The sequence below is a fragment of the Meleagris gallopavo genome, chromosome 7 (assembly GCF_000146605.3).
Source record: "Meleagris gallopavo isolate NT-WF06-2002-E0010 breed Aviagen turkey brand Nicholas breeding stock chromosome 7, Turkey_5.1, whole genome shotgun sequence".
Classification (NCBI taxonomy): Eukaryota; Metazoa; Chordata; class Aves; order Galliformes; family Phasianidae; genus Meleagris; species Meleagris gallopavo.
This window is the reverse complement of record NC_015017.2, coordinates 10,655,285-10,669,805: the sequence shown is the minus strand read 5'-3', so window position 1 is coordinate 10,669,805 and position 14,521 is coordinate 10,655,285. Positions and strand designations below refer to the sequence as shown.

Below are 14,521 nucleotides of genomic sequence, written 5' to 3'. Positions count from 1 at the left end.
TCTTCCCCAGGCTTTGTTGGATTTTTGTGATTCTTACAATTTAATCTGCACCAAGCCTACAGTTTGGGTCCTGCACTATCTCAGCACTTCTGGGGCAAGCTGTGAGAGTAAAATTATTGGTGTGTATGCCACAAGGGCTGATGGGACTGATGCAATTAAAAAGGAGCTAGGAACAAAAATTCACAATAAAAGCATCTACAAAAGGTAAGCTGACTTTCAAACTCACGAAAGCACTATGGAAAGACTATGAAGACTTACATATCATAATAATACCTAAATATTATTTTATGTGGCTAATATAACATTATTACACTATAAATCACTGGCAGAAATTAGATTATTTCCTGCTTTGAAAATACCTAGCTAATAAAATATTCAGATTTAACAAAATAAAGACTAAGCACAAAGGAAAAGAATTCAAGAGATCTACAGAAGGTTACTAGCATGCAGTTGCTCTAAGATCTCAGTTGCTATTTTTAAAATGTCTCAACCATTTAAAATTACATTATAAATTAGGATGATTATTACATCAAGTGTTATCAGTGATATTTACACCAAGAATTATGACTGAATCCTAAAAATCCCAAATATTCACAAAGCTGGCAGTGATTTATGGGGTTCTATTTTGCAGTCTGCTATGACAGCAATTAAAAATATTTAACACAGCTTTTATGAAGATGAAATTATTGTAATTCTTTAAAGGATGTGTACATTTCAACAAATATTAATGCATTTTTACAGTAGTAATTTTAAGATATGAGTAGACCTGTACTACTTCCAAGAGCCCGGAAGCTATTTGTCTTTCCCTTGGTCCCACAGTACAGAATCAGAAGTGTAATTCACTGTATGCCTTCTGAAAAATGATTAAGATAGAGCTTTTGATATTGCATCATGTTTATAATTAAGATGCATATTCTCCTAAATCTAGGCTGGGAAAATGAATATCTATTCTGAGATGTTTAGATACATAGTAATTCAGGTATTTGTCCTCCTACTGTGTTTTCCCTTTGAAAATATGTTTCATAGTTAGAAGAATAAATTTTACACCATTAGTTTTGTAATTACTTTTTTCATGGACATCTGTTCTTTCCCGAATACCTTTTCCAGCAATAGGCGTTCCCAAGGCATGCAGACAATAGGAAAGTGGCAATTTGGAACTCTGATAGAAATGACAATGAAATCTAAGTAACGTTTTCTTACCCACTTTACAAAACATTTACTACTAGGTCCTTTTATAGTCGGAATTTGGTAAAAGAATAATAGCTGTAACACTATTTCATCAGTGTTTGGGGTTCTAGGTAGATTTACCATATAACTGTTACCTTACAAACAATGTTTCTAGAGAAGCTGGAAATAATGTCCAATACATCTGGAGCTATTACTCTGAAGCTGAACTGAAAAAGATGATGGATGCTTTCGGCACCTGGGAAGGAAGAGGTACAGTATTAATTCTTTGCTTCTATTTTAGTATTTTTCTACAGAAAAAAAATTGCCAAATAATTATACAATAATAAAATCCGTGGATGTTTCCACTAATTCAGTATGTGACACATACAAACTCCAATAGAGTGGTTATTTGAAGGGAAAACAAAAAAAGTCTTGATTGATGTTCTAATGAGTTGATGTGAGCTAACGTACATGAATAGATGTAGTGAAAGCCATTGCATGCAAGAGGTGATGGAGACTCTGAGCACTCTGGTGGAAACCCTAAAGGTATGCTGGTTGTAAGCACAGGTTACTTGGCAGCATAGTTTCAAAGCTGAAATTCTACATAATAAAATACGTGCATTCATTTAATCTAGTGGAGGCACACACAATACTGTGTTCTCTCATCTCAGTGATACAATCAGTGATACAATGTCTCTTTGAAATGCAGGTGTCAGCTACTGGAGAGTGCCACAGGAGCTCATTGAATGCTGGACTCTTGAAGAGCGCTCTCTGAAAGGCAGTTTGCATCATATGCCTCCAGTTCATAAAAGGTATGTTGACCTGCATAGGTGGCTTAGCATGAAATGGAAAACAGCACAAAGATTTTATTTTATTTTGTGTGTGTGTGTGTGTGTAATTTCAGGTTCTTTGAATAGTTATGTTTTCTTAGTTGTTCCCATTAATGTTTTCATGTAATATATTCACTGAGAGCTCATAAGCAGAACTGACCTTGCTATAAGTAAATTACCTCTTCTAGGCTACTGAAATTCTATTCTACAGCCTTTAAAGCATCACTTAAGAGTGGGAATGAGTCATTTCAAAAAAGTAGAGAACAGCATTAGCTAAATAGACTAGCTAATTGAAAATTTTAAAAGATTAGGTGATTTACATGTTTCTAAGATGCTCTACCTTTACACTATTTTCTTTCCAATTCTGTGGTCATACTTCTGACAACACTTCCATTCTCAATACATTACCTAAAAGCAGTATTTGCAGATGCATCTACAGAGTTATCTGAGCCACTCAACAGCCATCTTACTGCTATCTAAGGAGGAAGATCCTGCTTACCTTGTCTCTCTGGCCATGCTGTCATTTCAGCAGCAGCCACAGAGCCATGTCAGCACAGTGATCCAACTGAAAATCCCCATCTCCCCATCATTTTTGGGATACTGTATTCTTTGCTTTTCATAGCTCATTAAGGAAGAAGCGTGACCACTGGACTGATTGCCAAACACATATATTCCTGAATGCTCCACTGCAACCTTTGCCTTTTTTATCTCCCATTTCTCTGCTTTGTCTTCTCTATTTTTTTTGAACCCAAAAAGCTGTATTAATTACCTGCAGTAATCCTTGTGAGAGCATATACCATCTTGAAATATTATTGTAAATTAATCTAGTTACTGATTACATTTTACCCGTAGTACACTGCAGCTGTTAAAACACCAAGTCTTAAGTTTTCCTTTTTGTTTTAATGGTTCTTTTGGTCTAGAATGTACAGACTTCGAGAATACATTCTTACCTTAGAGCTCCGAGGAAAACCTTCCTAGATTCATTATAAGCACTTGGTTATTTACAGGCTTTCTGCTTGAAGTTTCACCATATACCACTTTTCTAAGAGTAATGATAAGAAATATTACACTTTTACATTTTTTCTCTCTTAATATGGATGCCTGTGGCATTTCACAGATCTTTTGAAATCCAAAATGCAAGCATACTGAAGAATGTCAGTGCTTTAGTAGTGTACCTTACTCTGTTCTTTAATGGTTCTCTGAGTTACTTAAAAATTACTCTCTACTTTAGACAGAGTTGCCATGAGACTCCACAGGCTTTCTTACACAGATTTTTTATCTTTTTTTTTTGGTAAAACAGGTTATCTTTAATCATTTAGAAAGGGAGGGGGAAGGGAGAAAGGGATATTCTTCTTTTCTCAAATTACATAATGTAGAATTATAAATATTTTGTTTCTGTGCAGCTGGGTCTTGGCACTTTGGTAGATAACTCAAAACATATCAGATTAACTTTTACTGAATTTTCTATTTGGTGGAACCTGTAGTACTTTAATATTTTCTTTCTGTAACTCCTCCTGCTTTCTTCCTCATTCGTTTTCACATAGTAGTTTGTGCACCATTTCTTTCCAATTTTAGTGTGTAACATGACTTACAGAGGTAGAACAGATTGCTGGTACTATTGATGCAAAGGCAAGCCTGACTGCTGTGATCAACAGTTGAGAACAATATGTGATACCATAACCAGCAAAAATTAATAGAACATCAGATTTGTGCACTGTTGATTTTGTAATTATAAAAAAAATAACATAGTCTGTTTCTTCAATTAAGATCCTTTGTTTTACAGACGCTTAATTGATTTCTCTGAAGTAGAAGACTACATACCATGCAAAGTGGGCCCCAAGCCAATTAGATTCTCAGGTCCCTCAACAAGTACACATATCAAAGTCAAGAATTCAGCTTCATTAAAGGTAGCTGCTTGCAACACTTCACATTCTGCAGTAACTCTTAAACGACCAAATAGTGAAAGTTTGATACTGCACAAAGCAGCTTCTAAAACTGTGTCCACAGCATGTATGCCAGAGTCCAGCAATTCCCAGGTGCCCCATGGAAAGCAGAGTGCTGATGACGAAGCATCATGTCAAATGACTTTCAACACTTCAGAATCTAGAAAACCCGTAAGCAGCCGTGCAGTAAAGCTGAAGCGAACTCCACTTTTTCTCATGATACCTTCTCAGTCATCATCTGGCTCCAGTAAAACAAGTGAACAGAACAAAGCTGCTGCTGAAATTCCTACTACTTCAACAGTACTAAACAAGAAAGAACCAGCTGTGTTAGCAGAGAGCAATAAGCTTAAGAGTAATAAAGTGGATGGATAACATTGGACTCAGCCTGACTGTGTAGCTTGGGAACATCTGGTCTAAGAACAGCTCATCATCTCATGTTGTTACTTATTCAAGGATTTGGTAGAATATCATGGTGAAGATAGAGAAGAGTTAGTGAAGAGCAGAGGGAGAAATGAAGTGTATTTTCTGATTTTATTTCTAAGTATTTTTTAGAAGTCGGGAGGAAGAAACATGGCTAAAAAAAGCTCTAAAACACACAGCATGCTTCATATTATAGTGTCTCATTCATATTTGTGTCAGGCTGTACTACTGACCTTTTAAAAGGAATACATGCACAGCACAGAAGACAACATGCTTATCAAATTCAGTTACAGTTAATTTCCTTAGTCCATATATTTCAAGTAGGGGAAAAATAGTAACAATGAATACCAGTTATTAGATTCAAATTTGTCACAAGTGTGCAATATAGTGAGTACTGTAAAGAGTTTATTTTAAGCTGAATGCACAAATACTGGTACTTGCAGTGAGGAGAGGTTACCATTTTATTATTGGTAGCAATTAAAGGGACCATCTTTACATGTACAAAGAAAATTGATAAACAGGAAGGAAGAGCATGACTAGGGAATAATAAGGCAGTTTTTCCTTAAACCTGAGACATATGTACACTGGTTTCCTACTTATCCTTCCTGTCCTTGTACTAGGGTGCATTATGAGCAACGATACTGAAGATCTCCTGTATGTTTCTACCAGCAAAGGAAAGCAGAATTTGGCTCACTTTTTAAAAAGTCCTTTTGGTTGTTTAAACCAATGCTGTTTAAGTTTCCCAAATTTGGCTTCATTTTGTGCAATTGTTTGTGTATGGTTGGGTACTGCTTTGTTGTTGCTAATAATTCTGCAACACAGTAAATACAGCTGGCTTTAGATGTTGCGAAGTCCTATTGCATTGCCAAAATGAAATATTCTTACAATTTGCTTCGTTAAGTCTTTTGTTTTCTAGGTTATTTAGAAGAAATCACATTTTTAGGCTTTTCATCATAACGGCAAGGACTTGAAATTTCATTTGCAAAGTAAAAAAGAGAAACAGCAAAATTTAATGTACTAACATACTGTTTAAAGAGAAGTTTTGCCATGAATGATAGTTATGTAAAGGTGAGCAGTATTGTAATTTTCTGCTATTTACGTATATTAAAGACCAGCCTATCTTTAAAATCCTTAAACTACTCTAATAAGCCTAAAAAGCCACAAAAAAAACCCAGGGCTTTCCCTATCCCACAGAAGAGATTTACTTAAGACCAGAAAAAGCAGAAATTAAGGGAGATACTAACAATAAAACTTATTCTTTGAGAGTGCAATTCATTGACACTATGTATACCAGTCTGATTGAAAAGCAGTTTTTAAATAACTGTCTTCTGTGTGACTTTTATTTCAGTACTTACTGAATAGCTGAGTCCTTTACTGTATCCATTTAGGTCCTTTTACAATGATTCCTCTTCAACCTTGGGTGAATTTGTAGGTTTCTTTCAACATCATACAAAAGCTCACAAGTATGGATTCTTGCAGTTAAGACTAAGACTGATCCCTTTGGACTTCCTAAGCCTGTGCTAGTTCAGGGTTTGTCTAGTCATTCTGATAGTACAGTATTTTTCATGTAACATTCATATCATTTGCATTCCAGTGGCTTCAGTCTCATCTTTGTCCTAGACACACTGACTTGTAGTTAAAAAAAAACAAAAAAAAAACACCTTAGAAAATCACTCCCTTTAATTTCAGCAGATGAAATAGTGAATGAAAGTGGCTGTGGTAGGGAGGTAGAGCAATTTTATTGTTTGGAGACTTGATTTTTTTACTGGATGAGAAACAAACATGGCTTTTTAAGTAAGCACATTTGTCTTTTTATTTTTAATCCCTGTGAAGCTTACTAACAGTCTGTTGTAATGGATGGACTAATTTTAAACAGCTTCATAAGAGCTGAACCTTCAAGGTGACTATAAAAGCTTTGTCTATATCTACCCAAAGCTTTTTAAAATGTAAAATTAAACAGCATTTAATCGTCTCTCTGGAGAGAGCTGAAAACAAACTTGCCCATCCAAGGATTAGTCAGCTCTTAGCCTGGCTAACAGACTGTTCTTTTGAGGCCTGGAACAAAGAGCAGAAATTCTGCAAGTCTGAGAGTTTCTTGCAGGTTAAACTTTCCTCAAATCTGTATGATCCTAAGTTTCTTCAAAGTCCACAGTTTTCTTAATGTTACACTCATCCAACTCAAGGAGTTACCAGCTGGTACAGTCGACTGAAGTGATTATGGCTTGTTTTGCATCTTTGTACAATTGCCACTCATTATAAAAGACACCACAGTTAGAAAGTTTCTTTGCCCTACTAATTTAATAGCTGTGCTCTGAAGAGTAACATGCATCACACCAGTGAACTTTGATGCTTTTCTCTTTCTCCTCATAAACACAGTCGATTTTCCAGTTGTTTAGTCCTCACTTTCACACTATTTCCAACCATCTATGATATGGCATAATGTAGAAAAATACAATTCCAAATTAGTTTCCAGAAAATTACTTCTCCATGATTAAGTGCCAATTATCACCAGAATATGTTTCAAATAGATGTAATTCTATCTGTACACTTCAAAGTATGGAGAACTCATACTTGCCATAACCAAGCAGATGTCATTTCATCTGCTAGGGGCACAATCTCCCCGATTCTCAGGGAGACTTTTCATCAGGCTTGTTTTCAGCAAAAGAGACATGGAAACACAATGCAATCAAATGAGCTTCAATGAACTAGGCATTAATTCAGAGATGCTTCTCTATGAAATACAGCTCAACTTACTTGCAAGTAAAACAACTGACAATTCTCTCAAGACAGTATTGACTGTTAACACACTGACTGCTCCTAAGGAAGCTACCTCTTTCCTTCTTTCAAGCTGTTAATTCACTCCTTTAAATCCACTGAAATTAAATTGTTCAGATAATAAACATTATGTAGTACAAATCTTACTACGACCAAATGGAAATGCCAGCATTATCCAGGAGGTAAGAAGATTTTGTCTGTTTAATTCTCAATCTGTGAAGGACAAATTCTCACCCGGCAACAATGGGAGGCCAGTTGTGCCCTAGAAAACTTGAGAGTGAGGCTGTCTATTCCATAGCTGCAATTAGAGTGAGAGTGTGGATAGAAGTAAAGCTCTGTGAATATGTGGAGGCAAAGCCCCCAAGGAGATTTAGATTCATTTTGGGCAACAGCTTTTAGCAGAATGTCAAGCAGCAGAAACAGACACGGGTGATGTTACAGACCTCTGCTCTTTTCTGAGTTTCTGAGTACTTTCTACAGAATTCTATTTTTGCAGAATAAATAAATAAATATAATCTGCCTGCTTATACCAGCATTTATCACTTAGCTGAGTAATACTTTGCAAATTCACCGGACCACATGGATCAATAACTTGACCATTTTCAAAGTCATCCCTTTCCTATATGCATCTCTTAGCTCATTCTAGTTTCTGGTATAACATCCATGAACATTTTTAGTACAGGTTGTTTAGTTGTTCTTGATGCATCCCAGTCACTGCATGGGGAAACAGACTCAGCATAGGAAATGCCATCCATCCATCCAAGCTCAGACCAGGTTGCTTTCCTACAGCAGCAGGATCCAGGAAAGGAGTATACAAACTAGAGTACAAACTTATCCTTTCCAAAATTATTAATTTCAGTTCTCGAGCCACATTTCCAATGACTTTAAGTCATTTAAAAGACTTTTTTTTTTTTTTTCCCAAACATCTTAAAATCTTTTAAAGTTTTGCTTAATATAGTTTGGCTATGTTAAATTACATTATCTTTCTAGTTTTCCAGCCACATATCTGGTCCTTTGTTTTGCTGAGTTCTGGCATTAATTTCAATTTGATTGTACACAAAAGACAAAAAGATTGTATTTTAAAACCTGTTTTAAAATACCAGGCCTTAGGATGTGTATCTACTTTCAAAATAGTAGAAATTCCACATTTCAATGACGCAAAAAAACTGTAGTTGCTTTGCAAATTAGGGGAACTATTTTTCTCTAAAAAGACTTGCTGGCCTTAAAGTCAAGGCTTGCCCAGCCCTTAATTCTCTCACTGATCCCTGTACAAAATCTGTACATTGAATGTATCACACATAGCTAGATCTGTAATTTGAAGATTGAAAGTTCTGATTAAATAATTCTATGTATAGTGAGCAGTAAAACATGCCAAGAAAATGGCAAATAAAATTCTAGCAGAAACATAAAAAGATAAAGGGATACCATTCTGACACAGCTATGTTTCAGAGCCAGCCATGCAACATAGTTACAATGCGTACTACAATATAAAGCATACTTGCTGTGTGAAGACTGCAGAGTCCCCAGAACCAGCCAAATCTACACTTTTCTCATCAAAGAATGTGTTTGTGTCACAGCCTGAGGATAACTGCTTCCTCTCACCTGTTAGACCTGATCTGTCATGTACTAAGCCTCCAGCACAGCAGAGAAGCTGGTACTGAAGAGCACAAGGTCGTCCTGTTGTGCTGAGTTATGATTTATGTTAGATTTGATTTGTTTTGAGGAAGCCTGCTTGTAAGGAAGCTGACTTGTGGAATAAAATAACTTCCAATAATCCTGTTAAGTGAAAAAGCTATGAGGAAAGAGTAAAAGTCATTATAGACACATCAGATATTATTAGGAGGGGATACAAGAAGAGGTATAAGTAACTTTCGGAAATGGTGTAAAAGCAATACAATATTGTTCTGGTGTAATACCCATACAGATACTGTGATTACATCTCTAACTGTGAAGTTACAGTATAGCAGAAGACAAATCTTGAAAATAGACTTTTCTGGTGGGTGTGCAAAGCACAGAGATTCTGGAATTTCAGATCCATTTACTTAAAACATGCAGCCTAAAAGCTTGATAGGTAATTAATCCAGATAGGAGAAGGGTTCACAATGCTAAAAAAGCCAGTGTTCACCTATGAATACTTATCACCACTATTCCAGAAAAAGATGAGCTATTTGCCTAGTAAAATCAGGTTTTACCATCATTCGCATGTAAAAAACTGTACAGATATCAAGAGAAATAATCAAAATAATCAAAGTAATTCATAGGGAATGCACTTCACTTTATACTTTATAAATCAAAAGTGGAATTCAGTACAAAGAAAGTGTGTAGTGAGCTCATGGAAATCAGGAAGAGGTAACTGGTAAAAAGCAATAACCAACAATAAATGTTCAAAGTGTCCAACCCTTACTGACCTCAGTGGGAAACAGACCCTTTTACACTTCTCTGATTCTGACCCCCAGGCCTCTAGTCCACTTGATGTCAGGTCTGGATTCTTTAATGATTATTCTGATACCTTAGTATTTTCGATAACAACTTTTAACATAGGTTTGTCCAAGATTAGCTCTTCGTGGGAAGGTACTGTCCTGCGCACTTGCGGTATTAGAATTTAGCCAAAAGCAAAACCCTGGTCCAAGCCCAACTCAAACCAAAGCCTCCCACTGACACCAGCTGAACTAAGCAAATCTAATTTGAATATGATCACACCTGGTTAGATACTGCAAGGCAGCAAACAACAGAATGTTTTAGAAAGAAGATTTTAATTTTTTTTTGGAAGAAACAAGTTTTCTGAAATACATAATCAGAACATTAACACTAAGATTTTATTTTAATAGAAAACTCAGAAGGATGTAGTATCTGCTCAAATATGTACCTCCATATTCTGCTGCATGTTGCTGTAACAAATATATTAGTCATAGCTCTCATTAAGGACAGATGGTTCCTACAGCAAAAAATATAGAAAAATAATCTGGATTCAAGTCTAGAACACCTGTGACTTTTCATATGCAAAAAAATAAATCCAACTAGTCATAGAAAAATGGCTGATAAGGATGGAGAATAGGGCTGTGCATCTGAATAGCCATGACTATGTATAATCTAAACTTGAACGAAATGAGCATTTTCATAAAAATAGTTTGTCAATGAAAAATACCAATATGTAATACATTTAGTACAATTTATAGGCAAGTCTAAAGATCTCAGTTTATGGAATAATAAGCTAAAATCAAATGTGCTGCTTTTTGAAATGTTCTTGTATGTAAGAATACTGTGTGCATACAGTGTGCATGCATGTGTGTGTGTATACATGCACACACAGATACATGCACAGAAATAAAGAGGTGTATAATAAAGACTGCAGAAAAATTCTAAAAGATTATCTGATTTCATTGCAGACCACAGCACACAGGTGCTCTGGGATCCTTCTAACACAGGCTGCTCTAAAGAACAATACTGTTGATTGTATAACCACATATCTACAACAAACATTTTGCTATTGTGAATTTAATTCTGAGTTTATTTTTCCAATCTAGATTTCATTCTTCTAAGTAGTATATGCTGTTTTGGTAAGATTCTGTACTGTCACGACAAAACAACTGTGAACATATTGGGCAAAGCTTTGAAAGTATAATTAATTTTGATAATTAGTAAATAATGAAGATACCAATAACTTTTAAGCAGCAACAGATTTAAAATGACTGTGTTCTGATTTATTTTCTTCACCAACAAGCATCTTGAAGAAGAAGCTAAAATGAGAATATTTTTCTGCCTGCCTTCACTGTGACATTTTAAGCCACCAAAGTCACAGCTGGCACTGAAAGAACAGTGGTATCAGCAGAGACCTCCATCCTTGCAGGGCACAAATTGCATTGCGACACCCTGCCGACACCGCCTCGGAAAGGCCTGTGATCTGTGGTGTCTGTTGCATGATGCTTCCGTCGGCTCTTTTCTGGATGTGCCACATTCTCTGTGGTCCTTGCAGTTGCAGACTGCTCCTGATTTTTCATGGCTCCTTTATTTTTAGGTCTGAAATTGTTGTGTTGCTGTCTTCTGTGTTCAGACCTGGAGCCACTCTTTACATTATTTTGATCTGCCTCATTAGTGGTACCTTGTGGCTTAAGAGATCCATTGAGACGGATGTTTTGGTGCTGTGGGTTGAATCTTCGTCTTTGACTAGAAGGCCCATTCTACCCAGAAAGAAATTGGATAATCGTTAGGCTATCCGAATTCTTCCAGTAATAAAATACAGCCACCAGAATTAACAAAAATTGCAGAAAATCATTATCAGTGTAACTAGAGAGAGAAAATAGTATTGAAATAGCTTTGATACAACACAAAAACTGAGCAATGGCTAATATGTTACATCTAAGTAGCCTGTAAACGTTTCCCTATTTTTTTAAATTGTGAATTAAAACCAGACTAATAACAAGCATTTGATTTTGCAGCGAAGACTTTCAATAATGAAGGTTCTCCTGATATTTTTGACACCATTTAGTTTACTTTATAGCTGGTTCCTTACCTGCTTATTTGTTGGAATTCCCTGGGGAGAAGATTCTGTAGGATTGGAAGAATGATGACTTTGTACTTTCGTAGTGCTGGCTGTTTTATTATCAGAGTTCTTGGCATTACTAGAGGACTTCCGAGTGTGTGCATTTTGTTTGCCAGTTGTTGCATGTGAGGTCAATGAAGACAGCACCGAACTACATGGTGTTCTTGAGGAATAATTGTTCTTTGGGTGAGAAACTATAAAAATAAAAGAAGTATTCTCTATTACCTGTTAAATGATCAATATCTGAGGCTGAATTCTTATCCTGCTCACAGTTAATTTTTGTAGCATCATTCAAGTCTTTAGATAACGAAGTAAGCTAGATAACTAGGTCAGAATTAAATCATATTGTTTTACTTCTTTGATACTGCCTCATCATTAAGGATTGCTTTTGACAAAAAACCCCATGTGGAGGAACTGCACTAAAACTGGAATGAGGCTGACAGAAGGCCAGAACACCCTGGTTCCTAGGGACTTGTGCTTGTGCTATGGGTTATACTACTTTGTTCATTTGTAGTGTAAATGTGAGAAATTACTTTCCTTGGTGCACCTACCTGAAGGTTGACCAGGATAAGGAGATCCTAGAGAGCTACCTTGCTAGCTGGAAGACAGTTCAGCTTGTAATTACACCTGGGAGCTTTTGAGACTGCAAGTTGGTTTAGCACTACTTAAGAATAAAAAAAATGTGTTGTGCAAAAGTTGGAAGCCCACAAAGCAAACAGCTAAAATAGACCCACTGCCTATTCCACTAAAGTAGATGAGACTGTAGTCCATCAAACTTTTTCACCAACAGGAAGTACAGAAGCCCTGCTGACTGTCAGCCCTGGGCTTTGGTCATCCAAGAAAATTTCTCAAAATTTCTGGTACCTATAGGTTTGCTTGTGAAATTATAACCAGTTAAGGTAAATCCATGTGTTGTCAGGACTGCCTCCTCACACTGCTGTTGAATCAATAATGCCTCTAATAGGAATCTTCAGGCAACAAAGGAAGAAACATGGGAAGGAAGAAAATGGAATGCCAGTAACTCTCAACTGCCTGGGGTCAAAGGAATTTGTGCCTGAAGATGCCATACACAAATCTGATTCCAAATCATTCACTGATCATGGAAGCTGAAGTGCGTGGAGCTTGCAGTTTACATACATACCAACCACAACACGATTAACAGCTATGAAAGCTTCTTCAGTATTTTTTAATAGTTTTCAAAAAAGAAAAGATAGTAAAGAGCAATAGACTCTCCAAAGAAGTGGTTAACAAAGATACTTCTGTACCACGGCTATCAAACTGGAACCGAATTCATACACAAGTCCCTTTCACGCAGACCATGGCAAAGTTAGCACTATCAAGAACCATTTAGTGTTCATCTCAGTATATTCCTGTTTTCTACTTCTTAGTATTTTAAAATCAGAGGATTTCTTAAGCAATTCCATATATGAATGTGAAGTACACCAAACAAAAATCCTTGATTCCTACCTCTCTTCATTTCCACAAGCTCTTTGAACTGTCTGCTTCTGTACAATGGTGCTTCAAAAAGGAGCCTGAGGCTCTTGATCTTAATTTGTGGTTTTGATTTTCCTGATTATGAAATTTCTGTTTTCTTCTGGCACAGATGACGAACTAGAAAAAGACACCTTTCTTTTATCTAGTAGGTACTTCAATTTTTCAACTTTTAGAACAGAGAATGAAGATGTGGGGTAATTTTAGCAGCTGAGCATCATCTGCTGTTTTGTTGGGTGGGTTTTTGAGGGCTCCTACTAACTTAAGCTAACATCAGAGATTCTCCCACGAGGTGTCTTCTTCACAAGAACAATACAATGATCTGCACAAGGAACTGCACTTTCTGTCACAAGGTCTGTGAAGTATGCCGTTACTGAATGCTACTGCTCTCTCTTCTCTAAAACAGATTGCCTTACATAGAAGCCCATATAAAAATCAAAGTGCTTAACATAAAAATCTATTCTTAACAAAAAAGATGTACAATCCACCAGCAAGCATTCTGGATAAATGTCAGTCCAATTACTTTTGTACCTCTTTGTCCTTCATTGTGATGTTATGCCTCTAATGCACTCCTGCTCCTCATGCTGGAACACACCTACCTTTGCATAGGACTGGGGGTTTTGGTTATTGCTGGTCTTAAAGCTTTCAATAATGGCTATTTTTAGCTACAGGCCTGCTATCATCTCTGTTTGAAGGGTACTTGCACTTCCTAAGTATGGTATAGACATCACTGTAGGAGGCTTCAAACAGAAACACTTGAAAAGTCCCTAGCAAAGACATGCCAATAGCATTTAAGTTATCTCTTCTAAGGTCACTGAAAGCAGATTAGAGTTTCTCCAGTTACCCAGTTCTCTCTCTGTCAGCTGAAAGATGGCACTGCTTCCCTGCTAACAACTGTTCTTTGAATTTCATTGACTTGATTTTTCCAGGCCTATATCTGAATATGCTTAAACAATGCTCTGCTAAGGTGAGGTATAAATAATTAATTTCCTGAATTAACTACAGCTGAAAGTTATTTAGGAGAGTAGCTGAATGAGAACAGACTGTAGCTCTACAGCAGCTGTGGTTATATTCTTGGTTAGGATTAGCTATGTAGAATTTTCAATCTCTTAAGCTTCAGGGTTTGAGGTAGGTGCAATGAAGTCACTGTGAACAATTAGGTGCATTACTGGGAAGTTTATGCCCTCCTTTGGAACATCCTGATTTGGCAGGAATGAGAGAGAGGATACAGGCCTAGTGGATCTACAAAGTGTTCTGCAAAATCAATCCTCATGGTCTAACAAACTAAATCAGTTATGCTTCACAGGAGTCAGCTGTGCAATTACCAGACTGTATTGATAGACTGATTTTTTTTC

General features: G+C 36.5%; 2 protein-coding genes across 6 annotated transcripts in view; one reads left to right on the top strand and one right to left on the bottom strand.

The window, feature by feature from the left end:
- The window catches only part of KCTD18 (potassium channel tetramerization domain containing 18), a 9,945-nt gene extending 4,698 nt beyond the window's left edge, over positions 1 to 5,247 (top strand). For all 5 annotated transcript variants that reach the window (XM_019616994.2, XM_019616995.2, XM_019616996.2 and 2 more), the window contains 4 exons: positions 11 to 204; positions 1,343 to 1,437; positions 1,877 to 1,979; positions 3,781 to 5,247. In XM_019616994.2, coding sequence (XP_019472539.1) covers positions 11 to 204; positions 1,343 to 1,437; positions 1,877 to 1,979; positions 3,781 to 4,312 — 924 coding nt within the window. In that variant the 3' untranslated portion in view covers positions 4,313 to 5,247. The remainder of the gene's footprint in view (positions 1 to 10; positions 205 to 1,342; positions 1,438 to 1,876; positions 1,980 to 3,780) is intronic.
- Positions 5,248 to 9,932: 4,685 nt separating this feature from the next.
- Positions 9,933 to 13,712, bottom strand: LOC116216842 (SPATS2-like protein). Its single transcript, XM_031554281.1, has 3 exons — positions 13,698 to 13,712; positions 11,646 to 11,900; positions 9,933 to 11,313 (listed from the first exon to the last, which is right to left on the bottom strand). Exons 1-3 carry the CDS (start codon positions 13,710 to 13,712, stop codon positions 10,915 to 10,917), a joined length of 669 nt encoding a protein of 222 aa, XP_031410141.1. The 3' UTR covers positions 9,933 to 10,914.
- Between the last annotated feature and the right edge of the window lie 809 nt (positions 13,713 to 14,521).